Raw genomic sequence first — 27385 nt, forward strand, 5'->3', positions numbered from 1 at the left:
GACATAATAAGGGCGCCTAATGAAGTATCATCGCGTTTTTCTGCCCACAGCGTAAAAGCTACAACCGGACAGATTAGCTTGGTCAGGTTAAACGCACGACATGTGTATATAATACAGCTGCAATAACAGTAACAGCGGTAACAGTACCACTAGCAGAAAAACAAATAAAGTGGGCGGGAGTATATAAGTTATTCAGGGTTGTATAAGCGGTATCGACGCCAGCTAAAACGCATTGCGAATACCAATCGACGAGTTTGACTGTGTTAAAGGCAGGAGGGCCGCCTATTCCCTGCGTAAGAAAAATAGTCACCAATAATAACTACAGTGGAACCGGTAATGGCATACATGTGACAACAAACTTTTTTTTTCAACAACAAGATTTGTTTTCTGCTAGCGGAGGCTTCCCTGTTTTGTACTTGAGGAGACGACTTGAAGAAAGAGTAGGCATTCTATAAAGAGCCTGAAATACAAACAGAATTGTCACACTTCGAAAAACTGTTGTACCGTTCGAGGTTAAGAGCGGATTAGGTTAGACTTGATGTCCTATCCGTATTTGGTGCAAGAAGACTTTGAATTACTTCTCGACGTCTGCGGTGTGATAACGTTGATGCACGCATATCATCGCCATTATTATATGAAACAAATTTGCATTCAACGTTACACGTGATCTTTTATTTATTTAATTTAGGAAACGATTAGGGTTCTAATAGAACGAGAAACATTAATCCTTTCGTCATGTTATCTTTCAAATAAAGTAATTGCATTGGCACGTGAGGAACGAGTTAGATAAGATACAAGATAAAACTAACTGAAATCTTTGCAAATAAAAATAGCTCAAACAAACACGTTCATAATCAGGAAATAATATCTATACCTGCCAGTGCTATATAGTCCCTGTCTGAAAAGTTCAAATAAATTTTCCACTATTCCAACCTTTATAGTCTTTCCTCGTCAAAAAAATACCACGCTATTCTACACCCAAACGATGCCAACGGCAATTACGGTTCGCAGTTGTTTCACTTACTTCCATGCATTAAGTGCATTTAAAAATGGGTCCATAAAAAAGCAGGACCGTAAGATTTACTGGTTAGCATCACAAGGCCTGTCGGACTGACTACGTCGACTCCTAGTGCGACCAAAATCGAGATATGTGCACCAAGAATGCCCTGTATATATTCTTTTTATACTCCATTATCATATGGTGTTATGCATGGACGTGCATTTGTTGCTTGAACTGATCAAGGTGAAACACGTTTCTTCAACACGACAATCAGTGGAAGAAGTAGAACGCCTACAAATAAAAACAGGAATCTCTTCCGTTCCTTTTCATCTCCTCGATGGAGCATCTATTGAGTCCGCTGACCGAGTCTGTTACAGTTGCTTCTGCTACTACTCGTCTCGTTCTTTCTGATACCATAACTATAGGCGACACGGCTACGTTACACAGAGAAGCAACGGCGGTGGCGCGAGAACAGCTGGCAAGCCAATACACGAGGCGTCTTATTTTTTCTATTTCATTTTCTGCTGGTTGCAACGACTAACCATGAATCCGCAAACTGCATATGTACGCGCGCACGAACAAGATCCTTGATCCAGATGTAACGCCGAGGCTGCTGGCAATATTCACGGGCTAAACTGGCAGTGTTGTCTGCTGCTCTTTTATATCGATGACGGTGCCGTGTGCTCCGCTCTGCTCCATTAAATGGAATACTGAGCAGAAGCATTGCCATTTAGTAAGCAATAACGACAGTAATGACGAGGATAATAATAACAACGACAACGACGATGACGATCAAGAGGGTGGCCGTAACAACAACGGGATCAAAAGAGCTCGCGAACTGCAGTTCATGAGCGTCATACTAAACAAAAATATAACAACGACAAGATAACTCTGTACCACAGAAGCAACGCGTCAACAATACAGCGCTCTATAGATCAATAGAGCAAACTGTTACTTTCGACCAAAACGCGAATTCACTTACACATGGTTCCGACCTCAGCGGCGTGGACACGGCTACAACTAATATTATTAATAAATGACGATATGAGGACAATGAGCTGAAAGCGACTCAACCAGCCGAGGAAGCGGCAGCAGCAGCAAACAACAGGCAATGACCATAGTCGAACCGCTCGCCACTTGCGACAAGATGCTGCTGATTCCATTGCACTTACCACAGCCAACTAATCAATACATATATATATACATACGCCTGATAACCGCAGAATACGTTTCGGTGCAAATATGACCGATTGTCTGCATGCAAATGATTCGAACCATTTTTTAGTGATATCAGTTATGCGTTATCTATATATAGCTGTACAGACTACATGCACAAGTTCATATGATTTACTTTATTCATAAAAACTTTTTTCTACTTCACTCAGTGCATTCAATTATATATATGTATATGGGTGTATCGCAAGGCTTGAATCAATGGTAACTGATATTTTAGGCCGGGCACTTTGCTTGTATCTGATATATTCACAGCAAGTCCCAGATAAATCTATTAATAATGTCGTTATATATAAAAGCAAAATTATGTGCTACTGAAAGCCATACTCATTCTAAGACAAAATGGGTTACATAATTTCTGTAAGGCTTGCTGAGCAGTAGACTACGCTGTACGAACGCTGCTATGCATAATTTCGTGCTGGACCTACTAGAATTAAGAGTAGTAATCAGGTCCAATTTGCATGACTAGAAGTGGATTTTTTCGAGTGAAGGCCACATTAATAATCTGAGTCAATATAGAGATGCCAGAAATACTTTGAGCACTCACTCTAGACGGTCCCGCGCTGCCTTTGCGTAATTTCACATGTGACTACCTAATCAAGCTAATGGACAACTGCGATAGAATATGACTGAATCCAACAAACGATATTTAGTTAAAAGTAAAAATGGGTGCATTTTTCAAAAAGAAATCTATTACTGCACGAGCTGAATCATTTAACTTTACCTTACAAATGAAAATTTTACACACAGGCATATGAAACTGCGTTCCAACTTCTATATTCATTATAATACTAGCTAATGACTTACAATCAAAGCTACATAACGTAATTAACAACACCATAAGTTTTTGGCCTGCAGTTTCATCAAATTGCAAACTATGTATGAAAAATGTATTGAAAAAAGTCATCCAGGATATGACCTAGGCTTAGGCATGTGTTAATCTCATGGCATTTGCACAAGTTTGCGTTCACCGGTGTTTGACCGCAATGCACTGCAAAGCCGTCAATCGCAAAATGTTGATGAAAATTATATACCGAATATGTTAGTTGGCTTTGATCTATGTATTTTTGTATTTATCTTCAACATCAGTCAGGTTGTATGAATTGTACGCATTAGACAGTAACAGTATTGCTACATTAGCAAGAAACAACCATGCATAGAGAGATTATTAATAATTAAATAAAAAAGAATCTGTAAATTCAGCTATGTAAATAACTTGGACACAGATTTCTTGTGCAACATTTACAGGATTCTGGCGACGTTGTAAAATTGTTAGCATCGAAACCGATATAAAAATGATAGTCCCGAATCAAAAATCTAGACTAGCGAGACGATGTACAAAACAAGATGTTCCAGTTGTACGCCTATTCCAAAATCTCCATCTAACAGCATAGAGAATCCACAAAAAAAAAATTTCTCTATTTTTAAAAATGTTCAAGTTTTCAAACTTTTACTAACCATAGAAGAGCATGACCTCTACCCTTAGACAGACTTTTCTCAGTTCTTTATTGAGGTTCGTCAATATTCGTGCTGGCACTTAGTCTACGTACCTTACTTTTTCAAAATTGCTAATGTCCATTTTGGGCCTTACGGCAATCGGGTAATACTAGTTTGAAAAGCCACTTCGGACACGATAGATCCAAATGACTTGCCCCTTCGTATCCCGTTAGCGGGTCACAACCTTCATCTATTAGCAGATCGATTTCGAAACAGTTCTGTCCGTCCCGGACGACCTAAACGATTTTGAGTTTAGCACACTAAACTCGAAATCCACTAGGTCCCATACGTCCGTCAGCAAGCCGTTCTTGCGCCGCAGTAATACCTGTCCACTAAGGAGTTGCACATGAGACGAGACATCGCAAACAAATAAGGGTTAGCCTAATTGTGTCCAAAGCCTGGCCGTATCATATTGTTTCATACTGGCTTAATTCTCAAAGCATTGCCTTTAGCCACTTCCAGGGATTTGGATATATAGGCATTTCAATTGCACGTATCGCTAATTCGTCAACAGGGTATATTGGTATCAATTTTTCTTTTTTCTTTTGTTATTATTATTTACTTCAAGTAGACAAGGAGAAATTTCCTAGTAAACTACTATAAAAACCCCAACTATATTGTTCATTAAAAGTCTCACACAGACAAAAATGGAGTAACATTCTGCTATGCTTGCAGAACTCAAACAAACAAACTAAAATGTCTCTTCGAGATACCTGGCCGTTCCATCAAGCGAGCAATCTAAAGAAATTAAAAGCGCTAGGAACAAATAAAAGATTTGCTCGTACAGACAAATTCCTGATGACTAATTAACGTTAGTAATTTGCCTCTCTGAATCTATCCATCCAAACATTTACTGTCCGCTCCGAAAGGCGAGATATTTAAGTACCATATAGATCAGAGAACAAAAATAGAAGGAGTGATTGATGCTTCGAACAGCAAGAGATCCACACGGCCTACTCCAGTAGGCCATGGAATGAAAGCGAAGAATCGCAAATTGAGCAAAATCTGGCGTATGCTGATGTCCCCACTAATGAGAAATAATTAGATAGACAGTCCTCGTGCAACGATGTAGAGGTAGAAGCGATGTTGCTAGTGTACTGCATTCGATTTTCTTGGGTGCGCTATCATAACATGTGTAAGTATCCCTGTTATACCCATACTGTTGACATAGCGCTTCACCACACAGAAGTATGCGCTGTATATGAAAATAAAACAGGCATACCACCCGTGAAATATAGGCTATCGCTGTTCGACTGTTACGCTGATGTACGCAAGTAGCGGAAACATACGGGAAGAAAAAGCCGCTGACCGAGTATAAGACAAAAAAAATAGGGAAATGCACTGTGGCACAAGGAATAAGGTTCGTGCGCGAAACAGAAAACTCAACCACCCAAGTGAGTTGCTGACCACTGCCAACTCGATCAATAGAAGACTATTTCAACCGTCTGATCTCAAGAGATATCGCAGAGCTTGGCGCTTAGAACTCGCAAGGTTAACGCGGCAGATCGCGTTTAGTGAACAACGGACGTCCCGCGTAAGAAAATAATAAGCAAGACATATGTATCGCCATATTATAATATAGGGTGAGTAAGGCTACGCCGCACGCTAAAAGAGAAAAAGACGACGCGCATATCTGGATAGACATAGGTCAACCAAGATCTGTCTGAATATAAGAAGCAGGTGTCAACGACACTCAGCCTCTGACTCAAAAATGTTAGCCTAGGTTTAGGACTACTAGCACAAGCAAGATGTTTACTAAAAATACTAGCTAAGAACACTAGAAGTTTTCTCTTAGTGTATTTGTATGATATATAAAAAATGAAATGTACACATAAGTGGCAGGACGATCAAACAAATAGTTCGATACAGAGTCTGTAAACAGCAAAAACAGTGATTATAAACACCTATTCCTAAGTATTTGATCCTTGTTCACCAGTTAAATATGGCAATGTAGTTAGAAATGATGATCAGCATCATGAACCACACCGGCGCGTATATGGCAGCTTGTTGTGGCTTAACTGGCAACGGTCTTGTTACGATCTAGCAAAGAAGTCGCACGTAATTTTCCAGCTGGCCATAATTGCGAATCGTGTTCGTTCTGTGTCCTGCATTCATAATGTTTATATATTACGATACTACGACAAGTTATTTAATCAGTTCGTTTCATTGCAGAGCAGGCCACAACCAAGAAGAATAGATGCGAGATAAAGCAAAGATGATGATTCATGAACAGCTTTTAGGGAGCTGAAAACTGCCAGATCCGTGGGAGCATCTACACTATACTGTCGCCACTGGCAACGCCATTATCCTCGCTCATGGCACAATACAAGACCGACCCATAAACCGTGCAAGAAAACAGCAAACTGATACAAACAGACCGACCGTCTATAGACAGAAGCAACGCAACAGCAAAAATCATCTACACTCACGCTTTATCCTATTTAGGAGACAGGTCTGTATCGTAGCAACCATTGGATATATTGGAAGAGACAACTCGCCTCGTCGTCTTTTCTACCCGTTTTTGTTCTAGTTCTAATCTAGTCATTATGCTAATAGCCGTTGTCATAACACTATATATACATACACTGTACTATGACAGCATTATGACTCTACTCGACCTATTACCCACTGTCGAAGGAAGGAGTTCAGTCGTCGCAGACACACAACAAAAAGTCGCATCAGCTGTATAGAATGAGAAAGCTGTTACAATAGTATAGTGTCGCAGGGTGATGAACATAGCAAGTGTGGAAAAGCGTCAATATGAAAAAGAGAACCATAAACTAATATTATATACCTTCAGTAAATATATCAATAAATCAATGAAACATTTCGTGTACGGACGCCGTCATTACCACTGTGTCGCTGATAGCTGTACGTCTGAGCGCTAAATATATTAATGTAGATAGCACTCCCCGCGACGCACTCTGCAATATAGTTTGCTGCTTAGCGACAGTTCAAAAGGATTAACCCTTTATTAAATGACAGCGTCTGTCTATTCTCTACCAAATAAATACTATCAATCGACAGAGCAGTGGAACCTGACAGTGATAACGTTAACGTCGTAGTATTTAGCGTTATGTGTATTAAATACATTCGTACTGCACGCCCAAGTACCCATGTGTGGTCCTGCATAACGACATGTAGAGAGCCCTGCACTCAACACTGCGTCCAATGTCATCCAGGAATATATAATGCATTCATTCCAACAAGTTCAGATCGTAAATTCAAAAAGAAGACCCGCAATAAGGATAATCGCACGTTCACCACGTGCGTACATAAGCAAAATCAGGGAAACCGCTTACCTGGGGTGACACTAGCGGAAGCTGAGCCGATGTTTGAAAAGAATTCCTTATCCCACACGAATCTCAGGAAGTCGACAGTAATAGAACTGTTTACGAAGAGGAGACGCGACGGACAACGATTACCGCCACCTCTCAATCTCTACATCTCTGTTTGGATTTCTTCTGATCGGCGTCAACGTGCAAAGAGCACAACAGTTTTAGCTAGAGATGTTTCGCAACGCTCGTCCTTCTTTGCTTCCGAAACGCAGTCGCCTAAAGTGTGGTGTTCGTCAAAAGCCCATAAATAAGCATGAACTATTCATTTTATAGCGCTGTCTTCAAACGTGAAATGGTTTGAACCGCGAGCGACCTCACACCCACACATTTCACGCTGACAGCAGGAAATTCTCCTGCACCACGATGATGGAGTCGCAGAGAGTATGCTACTATGGCTTCTGCACGCGCTTGTACCGTTTCTTGTCGCCTCCGATGTTGTCACTCTGGTCCAAATACAACAGCATTTCAACGCGGCAGTAGTAGCAATAAATCAATTTCCGTGACCGACATGCAGCGCAGAGCTACGGTTATCTATGTACCCGAACCAATAATTAGTCGCAATAATGATAGCGGAGGGTCTTCGAAGAATGCACGCAAACATTCACGATGTTGGTATTCCGATGGAGTCACACGTAACTATCACACACTCACATAAAGGATGCATTCGCGAAAGAGCGAATCGCTTTGCGATTTAGACAGTGTTTATCCAGCCGTCTTCTCGCGAATTTGAAGAGGTGTGTGGTGCCCCCAACACCTCAGCAGGACATCACATCTCTCGCAGGCTGGACTATTCGCTCATACATAGGGAAACCTTAGTCGTAACTGCTCCCCTGTGATCAACAACCGCACCAGGCTGGCAGGGACGGAGGTTAGCAGCCCATAGGAGCCGTACTTAGAGTAAACGTACTCACTCCGGTACCCCACCACCCCACCCCATCCCCTCCCCCAGTCAGCAAGCGAACTGAACCGCACACGAGAAATCCCTCAGGCAGTCAGAGATGTAAAACAACTATTGTACAGAGTGCAATAGAGGCAGAGTCGCCGCGCCACTCTAACAAGTAAAGTAACGGCGCCCGTCTTATTCACCAGACCGAACCGACTAATCCGTCAAACAGGCGCCGATTCGACGCTAAAAAAGACGACGAACACATCGAGCGCTGGAGCTCCAACTACTTGTTTTTTTTTTTCACTGCTGCTGCGGCGGCTGATATCGGTTCAACTACACGAACTAAGAACAGCTCATTAGCTGGGTGGTTTGTCTGCCTGCTGTAAGTTCGTAGTGATCGGTCGGGAGGCGTCCAGTCAACACTTAAGTTGCACAGTCTGCTTTTTGCCAGTGCTGCCACTGGCGCAGATTTTTGTCGTGATCTGTTCCCGTCGTCCGTTTCGGTGCTGTGTCTTTAGGAGTGCCTCGCCGCCGAATCACTACGAGAGTCGACAAAATACAGAGCAGCAGTATTAGCAGCAGACCCAAACACGCAGAAACTTCCACAGCACCGACAGCGGTCGCAAGGCCGACAGGTAAACGAAGACAGACAGACAGACAGACAGAGAGCTATTCGTCGTTTGTACACAGCCCCCTGGCGGAGTGGATGGAGCCACCAACAGCATCACCACCTACTAATTCGACTACTCTACGATTACGTAGCGCAAGAAACCCGAGCACGGCACTTTGTTTCTCTCGCTTTCTTTCCGTCCTAGCTCACTCCGACGACGACATGTTTCTTCGTGGTACTGCGGCGGCGGCAGCGGCCGACTGTTTCTGCTACAGCAGCAGACGAAAACGACGTTCAAAACAACGATGGTCTCATCCAGACGCAGCACGAATGGGAGAGAGGAATAGAGTGTCGAGGCATGGCGAGTACAGTGGAAGCAAACATTGGCGTAGGCGAGCACAGCACCATTATGAGATGATCTTTGCTGACACAATTACCGGAAAGGAAGGGGCGTTAGTTCTAAACGTTTAAAGTAATAACGTAGTAGCGAATAAACGTGAAATGATGATGCGTTGAGATAGATTTGTTCGTTTTTTTCTTGTTTACATTCATTTGAACGAGTAACTGCTATGTAAAATCTACATATTAATTGGGAGTCATTGACTTACGCTCGATTTTTAGTATGGCTTCAATAATAATAGTAATGTCTTCGAGTTGATTCAGTGTCTAACAAGCGATGTCCGGATCGTTATAATTAACAAGTGTAAATAATTTTCCCCGTAGAGAAAAGATTGAAATTATTCGATATAGTAAAGAGGATATACTATAATACTGCTCATTTCATATATTTTACCCTGTGTAGTTCCATATAATAATAATCTCAACAATATTCAATTTCATCCTTTTCTTGTCTGTGTGCTCTAAATATTTTCGGTAGTTGAAAAGTAGAAGGGTCTTATTACCATCATAGCACAACGGCCTTTACCACGTTTTATCTTAATTAAAGTCCAGGCCATCGTTCAACACAAGCAAAATTTAACGTCATTTAAATTAGTAGAATGTTAAAAACATTTTTGTTGTAAGAATTATAATATAATTTTTTATACTTATTATTTTGAAATACGATATGAACATTTGAGTAAAGTCAAAGGTTTATTTTTCCGTTAATTACAATATATTAAGATTTTATAGAAATAAAAATGGTCCTAAACATTACCTTTATTTTAATCGTCATTTATTAAGAATTAATATTTAATTATATGGTTACTGCTTATGATTAAGCTATTGACAAAACTCTCCTATAAAAGAGTCAGTCACGGCCAGTAATCAACGAATGATTTCACAGGGTGGGACATATCCTCCGAATTTCATTTCCAGCTTCTGCGCAAAGGCTAGGGTCAGGCGATCGTTGCTGTGTCCAGCAATTATCTGTAAGTGTAAAAATAATGAAGACATTAGTCGCCACACTATCGCGGTAATGTCTTTTCTTCCGGACACCCGCCATATAGGACCGGGTTTAAGAAAAATTATGAAATGTGTGAGTCTAAAATCGCCTTGAATAATCAAAAACATAATATAACCTAAGCTTGCATGCTTTCAAGCTCGTACTAGTCCAATCGTATCATCAAACAACTGCTCAACTTGGAATTGGCACGAAATAAATACCAGAATAGTTAAGTTACTTCGTTAAAGAAAAGTTACTTAAGAACGTAAGCCTGCAATAATGACGCTCTAGAGATCGGATCATTATCACACCGACGTGTCTGATAGCCGTCTGCTAATATTACAGTATCTACGAAGAAATAAGGAACTGTGTCGATTTCTGATATGCGGGATCAAGTTTTACTGTCATCAGACCGTTCAGTCTGATATGTTTCAACTTTGCAGCAAACACGAACCTGTACTGAGAGCGGTATGCCCCGAGAACTGAGTCCCATAGGAACCACTGTGCTGGGAAGTTTCAAGATGTTGATGAGTCCCGCCAGGCCGAGATACAATGCAGGATGACACAGTGTCTAGAAAGATGAAGGCAGCAAACGCGGAATCGTGTTAATCATGCCCAGCGCTGTAATATTAAGAATACTATCTGAAGTTGTAAATAATTCGAAATTAGAAATCTTTTCCGTTACCCAAACATTTTTAGGCCATCCTTGATGGCCTTACAGGCCTACATAGGATTTTTGACCGTTTTACAATTTGACTACTGAAACGCTTTATCGGTCATTTTCACTAAAAGTTCTATAGGTTTTTAATGACTCTTCATGCCACCAAAAATAATTTTTACGAGATGATCACTATAGTAGTAACGACATAGTAGTAATGATCTCGTAAAAAAATGAGTATTCGTGTCAGATTTCTTAATTAACTTATCAGCATTTTGTTAAGTTCAAAGGGTAAGTAGGTAACTTATATTTAGCAAAATAAAGCTCTAACCAAACACTGAAGTCAGCGTTCGGTTTGTTTCTTGACTCTACCGTTTATTTCATATCGCTTCGGACATATTGGTCGCGACAATTTAAGTTAATTTGCTAATGCTAATAATGTATCTGATCCATCCCAAAGTAATGCAAGTAATGTTATTACAATATAAGGCTATATCCTGTCAAAGAACAGAACTAACTTGAAAATTGCATACCCCGTGGTGAAACGGTGCTACCGATAGGCTGGATGGAAGAACGAGAATACCATCATTTTTCAAGAGATCGTAAATCCGTTTTTTGAATTCTTCGAACTGCTCTAAATCTGTTCGACATTTGTCGGGGTTATTCCGATACATTTCATCGAGCAAACTTATAGTTATACCGGGGATGGTCCGTTCGGAAAAGCCTCCTGCATGTTTTATCAATTCCATAATTGGGTCCCATGCGTTTCCGTGCTCATCGAAGCTAAATTTAAGCGGAGGAGCACCGTAAGCAGCGAACTGAGCAAGCCAGTAGTAAGAACCTCGGATCATCTGCTCTGCATCTGGAAACGGCTTAATCTGCGACAAAAAATTTCATTTATGTCCATTTCTATATATTATCGTTAAGAAAAGATACAAATAGGTGCGCGTTTGAATGAGATTTGTTGTAACAATCCAGGAATGGATTATGAATAAACATTTTCATGCACGACTCCACTGATATTAGTGTTGTTGTCCTTAATTTAGGTAACATGATTTCTAGGTAAAGGTCAATTACGTTGCAGACAAGTCCCTTGCAGCCCTTTCAACTTAGCAACGACAACAACAAAACATTAATGATTAACATGCGTACATGAGAACCACAATCAAGCAAAGATTTAGCTCTTTCAGAAATATCTAAAGTAATGCATCACTCTAGATTTTCTACGATACTTCCACTGCTTACTGGCCGTTTGCATTAGGTTATAGGAAGAATAAAACAGACAGGAGCTACATTACATAAGATGGCTCCAACGCTACGTTGAAAATGATTTTATCTCTTCTTCGAAATATTCACAATGCATTCATTTGTGGCTAATCGTACCTCGGCATTAAGGTCGTTTTTGATAAAGTTTACAACCCGATGGACCTGTAGGCGAACCTCAGGCTGAATCGCAGAAATGTAAGAGGCCCCCTCGTTGTCGCAGAAGTAATATTTGAGCTCACGGAGTTCGACTGGCTCATCGAGTCTTAGAGCTGCAGGATCATCTACCATAATTTTTAACATAGCTACTAAATCCTCCGTAGACCGTGCCATTGGTCCTATAATTCCAATGAGGGATTTTATTTCTTGGCCCGTCGCAGGCAGCACCTGTAAGAAACACATCGGTCCACTAGTAATCGACCAAAGAGAGCTTCAGCTCCTTATTATGCACTTAGAATGAGATGGACTTTATTAGAATTCATGCTTGATGAACGTTTGATCTATCGTGAATAGGCAAAAGCTAACAATTTGCTCGTGGAAATCATATTTATTAGATTAGCACTAAAATCGTTACAAATGGATAGAAGCGATCATCTAACAATCACAATTGCTGAAAAACTTCACTAACTCCTTCACGCGTAAGGCACCCTGGGGTGAGCTTATGACCGAAAATACCGCACCACGCCGATGGGAGGCGGACCGAACCTGCAATATCCGTACCAACGCCCCAAACTGATGCACAGGCCCCTACCAGGGCACCCTCACCACCGCTGCTGCCACCAGGGGTCCTGCATAATTTTAACGTGGTGGAAAACTGTTATATAGTGATCTACGAGCATTTTTTGTTTGTTCCTCCGTGAACTGCCGACTTATAAGCCTACTGATAGCTTAAATATGGTTGCTTCGTAGGAAATAATCTACCGAATTATCTGTAGAAAGCTTTGCCTGAGTTGCAGGCTGCATCGCTTTCTTTTGCCTCTGCATACATTTGCATAGATCTAACTAACATGCAAAAAGAAGCATATGCATAATGCGACAAAGTTAGCTACATGATTAATTAAACGAAATGTAGGTCTTAGTTCGTAAATGAACTAATTCTGCTCGTCTAGATTACGTTGCTAGGAGATTTCCATCAACTATACGTAATACCTATGTATCTATGCATTACGAACCTGTGCAAATCATAAGGGTTGTTGGTGCGACCATAAAGGTGATTCCCGTTTTCGACCCAAAGACACATCTCAGGTACGTTCGAAATAGCCAAAGGTATTCCACCTGCGGTTAGCATGCGGGCAACGCAGACGGCGTTCTTTTTTGCGCGGACACCGCGACGTGTTTTGCTACCACAGGTCGCTAGCATTCCTGTAAATTAGCGACATCGAATAAATATTACCATTAATGACCTGCGCTCTTGTATTTTCGTTTGTGGGCTAACTTCGATTTCACTACACAATACAAGTTCTATTAAAACCATTTGTTTACCACTAGATATAATTCGTTGAAGTTGTTTAGGTCTACCTTGAACACTAATGGAATCTTTGACCGTAAAAGGGACGCCAAGGAAGGGTTTCTTGTTGGCAAGTTCCTCGACGTCCGTACAGGCTGCCAGCTCTTTATCGGCCTGACGCGCGTCATCAAGGGCGGCCTCGAAACGATCTTCAACAACTGCATGAAGAAGGGGGTCGACCTCACGGATACGGGCAATCACTGCGTTGACCAGTTGTTCCGACGTTAACTAAAGTGACATATGTACTCTGTTATATCAATACCCTTGTGAATGTTTTGAAAAGCTAAAAGGGAACGACGTTCGAAAAAGCATAATATCATTATGCTTTTAATCTCTTTATAAAGCGTCTCTATCAGAGACGCTTTATGCAAAGGAGCACGTATGTATATTTGCAAAACAGACGTTAGTCAATGAAAGCAGTGATCAGAAATTAATATATACCTTAAAATTAAACTGATTAAGGGAAGTGTTTGAAGCACGTACGGGCGACTTCATAGAGGCGGCAGAACTTCCTTTATTCTTAATTAACGTTACACAATTGGTTTTTCATTCGTATGTAAAGACGAGTAGTTCAAGTTTTTGCGTACCTTCATTCTATTTGGATATAAAACCCTTAGTGCCATAGAGAATCCCTATTTCTGATTCTGGTTTATCGAGTCTAACACGGGGCACAATACACGTAAAGCCCAGTTCCCATCCACTTTTTATAATCCGCTTCCTTATATAGAAAGATAAAGTGGTTGAAATGTTATTTAATGAACGATTAAACACTGCTAACTTGTTCGTAACTTGTTTAACAGTATTGTTCGTCAAAATACTTAAAGTCACATAATTATAGGACTGACTATGTTACGGTTCATCAAATATACAAATAGTCCATTTGAGTCATCATGTAGATTGAGGTTACTTATTCTTGAATTGGTTCCATATAGAAGTAGATACGTGTCGTTAAGCTTTGCTCGAATGGAGTCCATGCAAGTAAAGTAGATGATCTCTAGACTGTATATGCCGTCTCGTGTTGGCCTAGCGCGTATGCCACTTGGTCGAGCCTCGGTAATTATTGGCCGGTTTATTGCGGTCGTAATACGTCCCAGTTTGTTCTATCTAAAAATACCTTATGGGTACGGCTTGTTTGTTCGTTCTGTTGCAGGCAAATAAAAAAAAAACAAACAACTTCTACTGTCCTGCTAAAACTGTGCCCAGCGTATTACACAAACCTCTTAGCGTTATGACTATATCAATAAGAACAGTAGTAATATTGTTTCTAGCGATGTTTTCCTTAATGCATAACTTGTTTTTTCCACGGCTAGACACTCACTTATGCACAGCTCTTGTTTCTGTGCCTACCTTCTTTTCGCGAATCATCCTAGCTAGTTTCGTTGCCGAATAGGATAGAAATTCGCTCCGAATTGGTGGAAGCCGCCGCCGACCATCGCGAAATCCTTGATGCCACAAATACTTGACGGTGTCGTAGATTCGGATAGTGGCGAACGTAAGTAGCTCGCTCAAAAAATGAAAGACGCGTAGCCACATTGCCATCGTGAGACTGAGAAACTGGCGAACGTGTTTTGTTATCCAGGGCATAGCAAACATCTCTATGGAGCACTCTCGCCTGTTGAACTAGATAAATGGTCTATTTGGTGAACAAGATGGCGTTAGTTATCGACTCTGTAACATTGTTCCTGTCAGGTGAAAATTCCTAGACGCCACTTAGCAGCTTAGATTACTCTCCATAAAGCTGGCTTCAGTTTTGCCCTGCTGTGGACGGCTGTATTCGGCTACGGTAATTCTGAAATGTCATGCAATCCGCCTTTTGTCGACTAAAAATATTAGTGACAAGGTAGCGGAACGCCTATCGCAATTGCAGCGTTCGCCAATAAATAAATGAGTGAGTAAATAAACAACTGTTGACATGTTTAGTTCGAGGTAGCTTTTTTACGGTAAATTACGAAGTGGAGTTGTTGATGACAAAAAACTGGCGTCTACTCTTCGCGCTGTTCATAAGCATGTGCTTCGCCAGTCTTCTAAATAGTCGTTCATACTCTTGCAACCCAATCAACAATTCTGATTTTTGATGCTATGTATTATATACATCATTATTTATATACATCATGTATTATAGTTCGCTACATTGTGCGATTTAGCCTATGCTCCTGTAGCCAAAAATCTTACTATATAATAAACAAAGATCAAATTTATCTTTCCTTATAAATCCTTTTGCTTATTTCAATGCAGTACGATAGTCTGACTCATGAGATTATTTAATGGAACTCGTTTCTGTTTTTTATATCTATTTCAGAGCTACAAGCGTGTTTCCTCCTCTGTGATATAATCCTTAAGACTATTATATGGCTCCCTTTGAGCGATGATGTACCATAAATATCGCAGTAATAATTCCTTTGCGTGAATCAACAACTAGACACGTCAAGCGACCTTTATCCAGTGGATCTAAAACGTTTATCATGAAAACATTAGGTCTACTTTTTTTTTAATAACAATTGTTTTAGGTACAATTGGTACAAGTGTTTGCTCTTAGTTCTTTTGTAGATGGAGATCACATACTAAATACTAGCGTATATGAGTAGCATATTACGCCTACCTATCTATAACTATCAACATCTTTTTCAGCGTAACAGAAGAGTAGTAAATAGGCTTGCGTGTCGAATAAAGAAAACATGAGAATATAAAAAAAAACACATTTTAGTAAGTTCGGTAACTGAAGGCTAGAAGCTATAGTTAATTAACTAAAGTTAATAGGTACAAGTAGGCAAAATGAAAATCAAATACCAGAAATAGAGACAGGGAATAGTTAGAGTCCGTATCGCATGTTTGCTCCTCTGAGGCAAATGTCTTTATTACCAAGGCGTCTTGCAATTCTCCGGTCAGTAGAACTGAAAACCAATATAATAATGGAAATATTTTTTTTAAGTTACCAACAGTTTAATGGGCTGGACTGGACTTGAGATTTCTCAATGTAACGATATTTGCTTGTGCTAAACATACCGGAAAAAAACGAGAGACAAACATAATGAAACAGATACGAAGTACGAGTAAACTCGCCGAAACTTTATAGATAGATGCATATTGTGTTCTATCCATTACGTAGTATGTAATTGGTTAACGCAGCAGTTAGCTTCCATTACTTATATGTCGGAGATGTATTTTAGGTTCAGCTTGACACTGATTCATTGTTTTACTTCTGTCATTCTCCATAATTGCCGTTGCAATTTTTACTGTGATTAGGACGTAGTTGAAATACTTGCTCTAGGAGAGGATCGTCCTTAAGGGGGCAAGCCTTTAGTCAACACAAGGCAAACGGAAATGAATTTTATTCTGGATTTATGCATCTGGTCTTGTTGAAAGATTTTGAATGGACAATTAATAATCTGATAGACATGGCAAAATTGAATAAAGAGTAGTGCTATATTTCGGGCTTATAATTTTGCGTAAATTTCATGATCATGTGACTACGGTCGCATGCGATATACAATTTTCGAACAATTTATATTGAAAAAAAAAAACGTAACTAAACTCTTTCATCCTGCCCATTCGTAATGTACGACTACCTCTCTGTTTCTTTCTATGGAACAGTCACCATCAGGCTGCTCTGCAGTCGGTGGTCGACTAGCTGACGGAGTTGACTGACCTGTTGCTGTGTATAGTCTCGACGAATGAACTTCAGTAAAAGCTTCACTAACTTTACAGCGTACATTATTTAAATATAACACAATTAGTTTGAGCATCAAGTGTCACATGAACAAAAATGGAGCTTCGATCACGAATTTTGAACAGAAATACGCCGATTTTTAAGTAACGCCATGGTCAGCCAGCAACCGATTACCATATGTTTTTTTCTCCGAGATATGATCGCATAGCGTTAAAGAAATTGAGTTTTTGCTAACTTCATTCGGCTTTTTCCTATTGACGTTATATGTTATAGTATATGCACAATGGTACCTGCTTCTGTCGCTAGGTAGAGCCACCTATGTCGCTAAACGGGACACATTTAATAGTAAACGAATAGCTGCCGCAAATTTTAAGAAGCGTTGGCAGGCCAAAAGTAAACATATAGTAAAAGGAACGCGTATAATGTATTTGGAATTGAAAGTAAGGTTTATGCTAAACTTTGCATCATTTTATTAGGTGGACAAATATGCCTGAATCGAGAAGAAGTTGTGCCACTGCGTAACTAATGTTATCTGTGGCACATAGAGATTAATACAAGGAATTCCTTGGAATATATTTACCGAACTTTATTAGTCAAGTCTAGAGATTACTAGTTAAGTACAGTTTAAGTCTTCTCCACTTTCCAAAAAAGTCACGCGACGAAAATAGAACGCATTGTTAAGTGTAGATTTCGGTGCGTACCAGTTGTAAAAAAAAGGTGCACGTAGTTAGGTAGCCAGCGAATCGAATGAATATGTATTCAAAATACTGTAACTTTTGAAGAAATGTACGCATTTCCCGTTTCGGAAAATTTGCTTTCAACACTTAGCGATTATTACTAATTTAGAATGGTAGACCTCGTACCATGCCTTCACCGCCAAATAACAACATTAAGCTACTGCAAGCGGTTGATTTGCTTTAGCAAATACCGAGCTCGTAATGAACGATCACACTACCCTACACCATATCGTACATACGACAGTGACAAAAGATCACGCCTTGAAATTGGATTACTACATACGGTGCGCTTGATGATTCTTCCGAGGACAGATAAATCGTCACACACTTCATCTACAAGATTTGAAGCAGATATTCTCCCTAAAAAACCGCAAGAATAAACTTACAACAAAATTGTCGACCATCTAAAAAAGAACCATTTTAATGTTATGGGCATGTCGATATCGGTACTTGAAGATGCCGGACAGTGACGATTCTTCAAACACATTCGACGAATACACCAAAACTGTAAATAAAGTCTAAAAGTTTGCAAAGATCGTTGCCTAACATTACACCTAGCTGAAGCACCTTAGTTGGATGCGTGGCCTTAAGAAGCCAGAGGACGAGGAAGCAGTCAAGTAGCATCTGAACGATAAATGTACAATTAGATTAGGAAATGCGCAGCGTATCAGAAAATTCCTATAACTGGTAAGAAAAAAAAACGTATATACAAAAAGTCTCGTCGTTCGAAGTTGTTTGAATGTGGCTACCTCAAGTTTCTCCACATCACCGCTGAAGCCATGCACGTTTTGCTAAAGGAATCAAATGGTGTCACAGGACAGGTAACACCGCGAACATTCTCGTAACCACCACACGAGTTGTCACCAACTGACAGATTTGTCACGTGCGAGGTACAGATTTTCATTTACAGACGGTTCACTCAGCTGTGCGATAAAGCAGCGTATGCGGTCGCACGATTTTGTCTAAATAAATAGGAATAATCAGACACGTTTTGGTAGAAGAAATTACACTGTAATAATTGTGTGATGACACGTGGGGTTTTATATTGACACTAAGTGGAATGTAACAACAGTTGTGTGTAGTAGGACGGCCTGAAAACTTCAAGTGCCACTTAAATTATTTTCGACATTTTTATTTTTTTATATTATTCTATCTTAATGAACATATTAAACATACATTATTTTAACCTTAAAGAACATCAGTTCGTACAAAATTAGACTACATCGGTTGTTTTCCTTTTTTTTTTTTAAATGCGTTTTGTATGATAAAGTGTATAGGGGGCAGTTGGCCAGAGTATATACGCGAGACTACTCGGATCGTCCCGGTTAAAAAAGGTCTTGAATTAAGCTTGTTGGTGCTTTAGAAAATGTACAAATGCAAGGTCCAAAAATCAACATGAGTGCATGAATAACAATGAGACCTGAAAAAATATTCTCATTTTCTCTTGGCTTTTGTAAGACAACCGAAGCAGGCCAATAATTAGAATCTCCAACGCACAACCAATGAGGTTTCATAAATCTGTGCCTGCTTTATACGGAGTTGAAATTAAACCATTATAAAGGTAGAACTGCAACTTCTACACGAGTACTCTAAATAAGGAGCCTGCAACAACGTCAAAAAGAACTGAAGAGATCAGATATTGTGCTGACAATGAAATAGATCTCATATCGTTAATATATGTTTATTAATTTTAACGGCGGAAAGTATATGAGTCATATAGTCCAAACGCACATGGTTTGCCCATTGATCTAGGCAAAACGTTTTAGGAACTACTCGCGATAGATACAACGAAAAATCCTTTTTGGCCTATTAGATTAACCTTTAGCGTTAAGCGTAACGCAGCTCAATTTTAGCGAGTGATGAATCTGGTGTAAGGTGCTTTCGATGACATAAGAAGCTGTCTCATTAATTTTGTTGTCAAGGGATCCACGCATCGCCGAACGACGCATGCGTGGTAGACTGTCTGGGCTATTATTCGGGGAAGCGGATCCAATAATAAAATAAGGCTTGTAAAATTTAGCTTTCTAAAAACAAAAATGCAACATGTACCTTGTATGATGTTGGGGAAGACTAGACGGCATAACTTGGCTACCATCAAAAGTACTCTTAACTCGTCACGATCCAAAGCTTCCAATTGAAATGGCTGTACGACGATGGTTACAATCGGAACGGACCCATAACTAAATGCATGGTTCTCTCGTATATATAGGAGGCGGTACATGACTGAATCGACTACTTATTATCACGGAGAAAAGCTACGCAGAGAGAAAAAAATAGCTTTGGTAACTGTTTTTTTCATATATTATGAATACATACGCGATTATAGATTGATACTGTTATCCGTTTACGGATAGCTCCTTGCTATTTTTAAGAGTGCGAAAGAAACGCCTGTACATAACAAAACACAGCTTAAACAACGGCCCATAATTTTACTCAGTCATGACATCAATATAAGAGATACAACAATTGTAGGTGCCAGGCAAAGATATACGCTTCTAGACCTCGGTTTTAGCAAGTCGAAATTCAAGACGCCTGCATACACGGTTGTATCTAATGCAAAGGGTCTAGTAACCGATCTAGTACGCGAGATAAGAACTCACTGATAATCGTCGGTCAATCACCATCGACCAATCGATGGGATAGGAGAAGTTTCTACAACTCATACTGTATTCGGCTTATTAGAAGGAAACATAGGATTCGTTCTGTCTGTTAAGCTAAATGTAATGTAGACATCACTTCCCTAGCGATATGTTAGTAAATATGCATAGATTCAGTAAAGGCTGCTTCACTCAGCGATGCTAGAAAGAGAAATTTGAGAATCGTTCTGTTCGCACCCGGAATCGTTTGATTTTGCTGGCGCAATAAACAGTATGATGATCCTAGCTGGGGTAAAGTATTTCCATTCATCCATCCAAGAGCTGAACCAATCTAGACCTTCGAAACACATCCGCTCCATAACTGAATACAATACGGTAGCCGTTAACAACGGAGTATAACATTTGAATTATTCAATAAAATTTTTATTTCAATAGGATTAGCATAGATAGGAACAGTAGCAGCTTTCCGAGACAGTTCAATGGAGTTAAAGGGTCTGACGATACCTCTGGGAGAATGCAGAGGACGTTAAGACGTTTGTTTGGCATTGAGGAGAATGGACGCTTAATGCTACAAACGTATTGCTTCGGTTCTGACGAGTACGGTGCAAAGCGTCATCGGAATTATTTGTGGACCGAAAATTTCGTACCAATCCACCATGAAGGAAGTGGTTCGATGTTAGCACTAACATACAAAGAATTAACGAAGCGGTGTACCGAAAAGGTGATGTTTACCAGAAGAAGAAGAAGCTTGCAAAGATACGTACATCTAAGGAAATCAACATGAATAATGGGACAAATTGCCCGCCATTTGGGACAGGCTGTATAGGAAGCCCGTGTCAAAAATTTGTTATAGAAACAACATGTAATAGAACTAAAGAAGTGTACCTTTACTGGCTTTCAAGTTCATTCGAAATGAGCAGAAGACCTCGCATGACACATGTGTTGCAAGGCTGTGTTCATCTTCGCCTATCTCCGCTAAACTGAATAAACGTCCACCACTCTCAGGTACCATTAATTGCGTAATACTACGTTTTAAGCGTCAATATTATGCCTTGGTACCGATCCCGATGCTTCTTCATAGCGTAACCATTTTCTATTCGAGTTTTTCCTTTCTAGTGAGAATCCTATATAGACAAGTCTACCTTTCCTGCTGACCAAGCAGCTGAGAACAAACATCGAGGCAAGACCTTTTCAGCAGAGGTATTAGCCACTAGAGGGCGCATGCAAATAACACTAGATGCCCGAATGGCTAATTCCCATCTGCGCAGCAAATATTCTAGTTCACAAAACCGCATTTCCACTAAAGACAGTCAGCAATTTATAGACGTCTCGTTTTCTAGGAGGTCCGCAGCGTTCTTTGCATTTAAATTGAAAGCTTAACCTCCGAGCTTTTCAAATCAGTTCTGATATATTCGTTCCGATATTATATATTCGCTTCGACTTCAAACACAGTTCCTGTGACCTCAGTTGCAGTGTCAACTAGTAGGGAACGATAATGCCGAAGGGCACCTTTTTCAATCTCCACTTTTCAAGCCTCTAAAAACGAAAATGGCGATTTCGTAGAGATCAATAGTACCGTTAATAGTACGAACAGGGTGCTACCCTTACAAAACCTTAGTGCTATTCTACCCGTCAAACGCAACAATACGAATTGACTGGAGTGATATTTAAAAGTCGTCTTATTAGTGCTCCTTTCGAACTATTAGTCCAAGAAGCTTCTTGGAAGTAAGTTAACGGCTATAGATATCTAATTGAAGATACACAAAAGCAAACAGAGTATCAATCTAACTACTAACTCTAATTGAATAAAATCGCTGTTAACCGTAAGCGAAGTACATCGGATAAGGCAGCGTCCGGCACTACTCTTCAAAGCAAACAACGCCATATGATAAAATCAACATATAGTCAAAAGAGTTCACATGCTTTCCAAGCAACAATAGCAAATTAAGTTACCCAATAGTAAGAATTACACATTAAAATCTTTGATGACTCCTACAAAGTCAACACACAAAAAAGAAGCCAATTGTGACGAAATCGTTGTGACTTTAATTAATTTTATCTTTCTTGTTGTTCGACGCATCGTCGCGTTACACTTATTTAAATGTCTTCTTTTCACGGCCGCTTCATACTGTAGTTTTTCTTCAGGCTGGAAGATCAGTTATGTTTGCGCGTGCTAGATCACGCTTCGGGTTAACTTTCAGGGGTAAACACTGCTTCCACAAAATCTACTACCAAACTGGACAAGGCGGAATGAATCCTCCGAATTTCTCCTCGAGCTTCTTTGCGACGGCGAGCGTTAGTCGATCCTGGCCATAGCCAGCGACAATCTAGAAGCAATTAGATTGAAAGCACAATGAACCCAGATTTTACATTGACCTTTTTAGTGTACAATACACATATATGCAAAACGGCTCGAACTGTCTCACCTACAATCAGCATGTACAAAACCCAGTTAGAGTAAAATTACGAACTTGAACAGATAGAGGCATGCCCCGCGAGTCGAGACCCATAGGCACCATGGTTGCTGGAAGGCCAAGGATGTTAATTAGGCCACTAAACCCAAAGTACACTGGCGGGGCGCACAGAGTCTGTAAGGAGACCAGAGTAGAAAAAAATGCTCTAATGATAGCTTTTCGTCTCACGGTAATTGGAATTAGTCAGAAATGTTCAGTTGCCTTCAAAAGAAGTCATTTGATGGAACCTACCCCGTGATGAAATGGCGCTACGGATATAGTTGCTGGTAAGACGATGATGCCATCGTTCTGAAGAAGATCGTAAATCAGTTGTTTGTATTGTTCGAATTCCCCGTAGCTTTTTAGACATTTGGCGTAGTTTTTTCGGTAGAACTCATCGAGAAGGTTGACACAGATTGCAACGTTAGTTCGAGTAGAGAAACCGCTAATGAGTTGGACCAACTCTGTCATCGGGTCCCACGAATTTTCGGGCTTATCGAAGTCCAATTTGAGTGGAGGAAACTTATGGGCTGCGAGATAGCTGAAAAACCATTCTTGGTGTCGCGCAATATTCTCCTGTTTGGGAAGTGGCGCTGTCTAAATATTACAAAGAAATTAATCAAAACTAGCTTTAGAGTTAGATGTCAAACATATTACGCCTAGAGAATGACATACGTTACTAACAAACTATTAAGAAAAATCTTCATATCAACGCACTGAATATTTACTGACAGTACTTGCCTTTTTATCTATCAAACATTGGAACTTTACTTCGGGAACAAATCCAAAAAATATGACAAATGGCCAGTGGATTTTTAACGTGTGTATATATATATATATATATATTTATATATATATATATATATATATATATATAAATGCGAATAAAAATAATTTCATTTGGCCAGTTGATTTGGTTTAGGCGAGCTCATGTAAGTATGCTTATGAGGTCTTAAATTCAGATATCTCCAAATCTCAAAACCCTCTATTGTGCAAGCCTAGAGTAATGACCTGCAAGAAACTTGCACTCTCTTTTTACTTGATTGTATATATTACGTGAGATATGTCAACGGCGGAGCTTCCAGCAAGCAAAATATATGAAATCATTAGTCAGTACTTTTAAGCAATAAAAAAGCCGTACCTGAGCTTTGAGATCATGCCTGAAGAAATCCACCACTCGGTGAACCTGCTTACGAACCTCCGGCTGAATAGCCGACACATATGACGCGCCCTCATGATCGCAAAAAAACACCTTTAGAGTGCAAAGGTTGACAGGGGCATCTAGGCGCAACTTAGAAGGATTGTTTGCCAATATCTTCATCATTCCTATACAATCTTCCGCAGTACGTGCCATGGGTCCCAGCACGTTAAGGGTAAACTTCAGCTCTAGATTCTTCTCAGGAACAACCTAGCAAAACCAGTGCACTCAACTGGTAGTTAAAAATTCGATGGCAGATGTACTTGATATTGTTACTAGATATTGAGGGATAAATAACGGCCGCCTATCTAGCAGGTCTATCAATGAATGAGGTAATCTAACGTATTCTCTATTGTTCACAATTTCCATCTATTTTAAAGTTCTGAGGGTCAGATATAGTAGAAAAAGACCTTCTCAATAGAGCAGTGCCGATTAACTACTTAGCGCCGGAAGCTTGTTTTACATCTTGTTCCCGTTTACCGATTGTTACGAAGCGTAACGATAACATTCTGTAAGAGTATAATAATTCCGCCCTATACTTACTCCCTTACAGGCGATAAGCCCCGGGGTTGGCTTGTGTCCGAAAATTCCGCACCAAGCTGAAGGTAAGCGAATAGAGCCTGATATGTCTGTGCCGATTCCCCAGACAGATGCGTATGCACTGATTAAAGCGCTCTCCCCACCGGTACTGCCCCCAGCAGTTCTACAAAACATGAAAAAATCCAGTCAACACCAACGTACAACGATAGACGCAACTACGGGCGACATTTATGAATCAACATTAAGATACTGAGCGCTTAGAATCGCACTGTTGCAGACTCCGACACTTTTTTCTACTTAAACTTGAATTTAATTAAAAATTGTTTTTTTTTTTCTTCATAGTATCGGCCATCTTCTTTTTAGGAAATAGGAAGCCAATAGGAACTTATGTACCTGTGCAGATCGTATGGATTGTTTGTACGGCCGTGGAGGTGATTTGTGGATTCAATCCAGAGGCACATCTCGGCAACGTTCGTAATAGCCAGGGGTATTGCTCCAGCGGCAACCATGCGCTTGACGCATTCAGCGTCGTCACTGGCCCGAACACCTCGTCTAGCTTCACTACCCACCTCAGCGAGCATGCCTAAAAATAGTACCAATCCAATTGTCTTTACTGTATGTATACATGTAATTCACTTATATTTATTTTATGCTTAAGTTGTTAACTAAAACGTAGAGCTGTTCGCTTATTGGTGTACTTTTTTTTATCTGCTGATATTACAGCGTTGTATATTGTCAAAAGAATTTTTCCTTCACAGGACAAATTCAGTTTCTTGTTACCTAACATAGTCGTAATAGGTTACAGTACTCGTAGTATTTTATCATAATACCATTATTGTGAATTATGATTGTACTAAAAATAAAGTCTCAAATTTATTAATTCTTTACTATTACCATTAGACGAGCTACCTTTAATTGAAATGCAGTCCTTCACTGTAAAAGGCACACCAAGAAAAGGTTTCGCTTCGGCTAATTTTGGGATGTTATTACAGGCCGCTATTTCGTCGTCTGCTATCCGAGCATCCTCCAGCGCAGCTTCAAAGCGATCATCAACCACAGCGTTCAAATAGACTTCAACCTCGCGAATTCGAGCAATGACGGCACTAACCAATTCCTCAGAGGTCAGCTGTAACATACCATCAGAGGACATCACAAACAGATGAAATCTGTGTAAAGTTCAAGAACTTTATTAAAATAATTTTTTACGCACGCTTCATTGGTAACAAAGTCCTGTCGTCCGCACTAGACAGATTTCTAAAATCCGACTTTCCTGAATCGGATCACTCATCTGTAAAACAGAACTGGAAAAGTAGTCTATACTTTATTTATATTGTATACAGTATAACGTAGACTAACTGATTCATTCTCCCAAAAACCAACGCCTTCCGAAACATTTCACGTATTCCACTGAAAAGTATTATTCAGCGTCGAAATTAGAAGAAAAGACTGTGGAAGGATGTCGTGAGCCGGACAAAGATATACCACGCGCCACAGCGTTGTGTCGGCATATTGGATCTGTGACCGGAACCTAAGATATTGTAGTTAGTACTTCACCAGATTAAAGAATATATGAAAATGATGTTCGATCGTACATTCCAAATCTCGTATTTTGTAATAACATTCCTTCCATAGGACAACAGGAGACCCAGTATATGTATACAGACATTCATTCATATATAGAACTAGACCTATACAGGCAAAGGTTTGTTGTTTCAAAGCAATTGGCTTCGTTCCCTATTCGCTGGCCGTTATAACAGCATCTTGGTTTTATCGATTTCTTGTTGAACTCTTATCTAAAACCAGTCATTGTTTGTACGTTATCGGTATTTTGTTATAATGAAGTTTTTATAAGGGTGTATTCTAACGTTATTTCGGCGTGACATAAGGACCGTGTGCTGGATTCGCCCTGCCTATGTGGATGTCTACTGTAGCCGACTGTTCCGTAATCTGTCTACGAAAAATCTACCTTGCCTATGGAGACGCATCTCTAAGTGGCTTTTGCCGTGCGTGATATGATCAAGGTAAAGCTTCGGTATATGAAGAGTTCTAGATAGAAACATAGTTTACTAAAGATGAATTTAGGGCAGCTAAACGCAGCTAATTTCTACTATCGTTAGCAAACACCACAGTGTATCAAAATACTATCGTTGCTAGGCCGTAAATCATCTGGACGTTTATAGTGTCACGAGGTGGTCCTATATTTCAGAATCGGGGAATAGTAAATATAAACTAGCATATAAACTATTAGAAAGCATTGAGATTAGAAGAAGGATATGCATAGATAATATAACGTAATTGGTTATAAAAAGTATTTCCACAGAAGTCACCTAAGGTTAGCCATGTTTTTCTATTCGTAATTTATCTATTGTGTAACAAAGTAACTTTTCTCTGTGAACGCTTTGTCATCTACCTCCTGATTTCGGATCATCCTTGCGAGTCTGGTAGCTGAGTACGCGAGGAAGGGCTTCCGTAATGCCGGACACTTCTTGCGTCCATCGCGGAGCCCTTGATGGAATAAAAACTTCACTGTGTCATAGGTCCTAACGGTCAAATAGAAGAAAAGTTCTTTTGCAAGATGTAATAAAATCGCGAACAGTGCGGATGCACGCATCGTTATGCCGACAGCCAATGCTCGGAGAGGCACTTAGCAACGCTGTCTTCTACACTGAATGACAACGGTTTTGTGAGTTCCTCGTAGCTGGCAAGAGATGCTCTTTGCCTACGAGGCACACAATGCAATCTCGAAAGACTGTGCCAAAGAGCGTTCCATTTACTCGCTCGAACTGGAAAGGTTGTCGAATAGATACGAAAGAGTTC

At 40.0% G+C, this 27385-nt stretch overlaps 3 protein-coding genes across 11 annotated transcripts in view; all 3 read right to left on the reverse strand.

Annotated features, from left to right (window-relative positions):
• LOC111261101 (serine/threonine-protein kinase PAK 2) overlaps positions 1-9560 on the reverse strand; it is a 38909-nt gene extending 29349 nt beyond the window's left edge. For all 4 annotated transcript variants that reach the window (XM_022834345.2, XM_022834344.2, XM_086968568.1 and 1 more), the window contains exons 1-2: positions 7033-9560; positions 3784-4062 (exon numbers count right to left, since the gene is read on the reverse strand). The gene's annotated coding sequence lies outside the window, so the exon portion shown is untranslated. The remainder of the gene's footprint in view (positions 1-3783; positions 4063-7032) is intronic.
• A 156-nt stretch (positions 9561-9716) lies between these two features.
• On the reverse strand, positions 9717-19890 carry LOC111261099 (fatty-acid amide hydrolase 2). 6 transcript variants are annotated; one of them, XM_022834338.1, is made up of 10 exons: positions 19830-19890; positions 16164-16267; positions 14724-14930; positions 13388-13604; positions 13042-13231; positions 12498-12657; positions 11990-12256; positions 11140-11484; positions 10403-10519; positions 9717-9932 (listed from the first exon to the last, which is right to left on the reverse strand). In XM_022834338.1, the coding sequence occupies exons 1-10, from the start codon at positions 19873-19875 to the stop codon at positions 9831-9833; spliced, it is 1755 nt and encodes a 584-aa protein (XP_022690073.1). In that variant the 5' UTR covers positions 19876-19890; the 3' UTR covers positions 9717-9830. The 6 variants fall into 6 exon arrangements, with proteins under 6 accessions (XP_022690073.1, XP_022690072.1, XP_022690076.1 ...); XM_022834337.1 differs by having other exon boundaries at positions 14724-14996; XM_022834341.2 differs by lacking the exon at positions 19830-19890 and adding an exon at positions 18348-18463 and having other exon boundaries at positions 14724-14996.
• A 2510-nt stretch (positions 19891-22400) lies between these two features.
• LOC111261102 (fatty-acid amide hydrolase 2-A) lies at positions 22401-27307 on the reverse strand. Its single transcript, XM_022834348.2, has 8 exons — positions 26979-27307; positions 25478-25694; positions 24962-25151; positions 24572-24731; positions 23972-24238; positions 23083-23427; positions 22849-22965; positions 22401-22704 (listed from the first exon to the last, which is right to left on the reverse strand). The coding sequence occupies exons 1-8, from the start codon at positions 27177-27179 to the stop codon at positions 22606-22608; spliced, it is 1596 nt and encodes a 531-aa protein (XP_022690083.1). The 5' UTR covers positions 27180-27307; the 3' UTR covers positions 22401-22605.
• Positions 27308-27385: the final 78 nt, after the last annotated feature.

The sequence above is a fragment of the Varroa jacobsoni genome, unplaced genomic scaffold (genome assembly GCF_002532875.2).
Source record: "Varroa jacobsoni isolate VJ856 unplaced genomic scaffold, vjacob_1.0 scaffold_518, whole genome shotgun sequence".
Taxonomy (NCBI): domain Eukaryota; kingdom Metazoa; phylum Arthropoda; class Arachnida; order Mesostigmata; family Varroidae; genus Varroa; species Varroa jacobsoni.

Coding starts and splice junctions, on each gene's coding strand:
- LOC111261102 (XM_022834348.2), bottom strand. CDS start 27,179: ATGCGTGCATCCGCACTGTTCGCGATTTTATTACATCTTGCAAAAGAA. Junction 23,428..23,971: donor GGCATGATCTCAAAGCTCAG/GTACGGCTTTTT, acceptor TGTAATATTTAG/ACAGCGCCACTTCCCAAACA. Junction 22,705..22,848: donor GCATGCCTCTATCTGTTCAA/GTTCGTAATTTT, acceptor AATTGCTTCTAG/ATTGTCGCTGGCTATGGCCA.
- LOC111261099 (XM_022834339.1), bottom strand. CDS start 17,119: ATGCTCAAACTAATTGTGTTATATTTAAATAATGTACGCTGTAAAGTT. Junction 14,997..16,163: donor ATTCCCTGTCTCTATTTCTG/GTATTTGATTTT, acceptor CCATTTATCTAG/TTCAACAGGCGAGAGTGCTC. Junction 13,232..13,387: donor AGATTCCATTAGTGTTCAAG/GTAGACCTAAAC, acceptor GCTAATTTACAG/GAATGCTAGCGACCTGTGGT.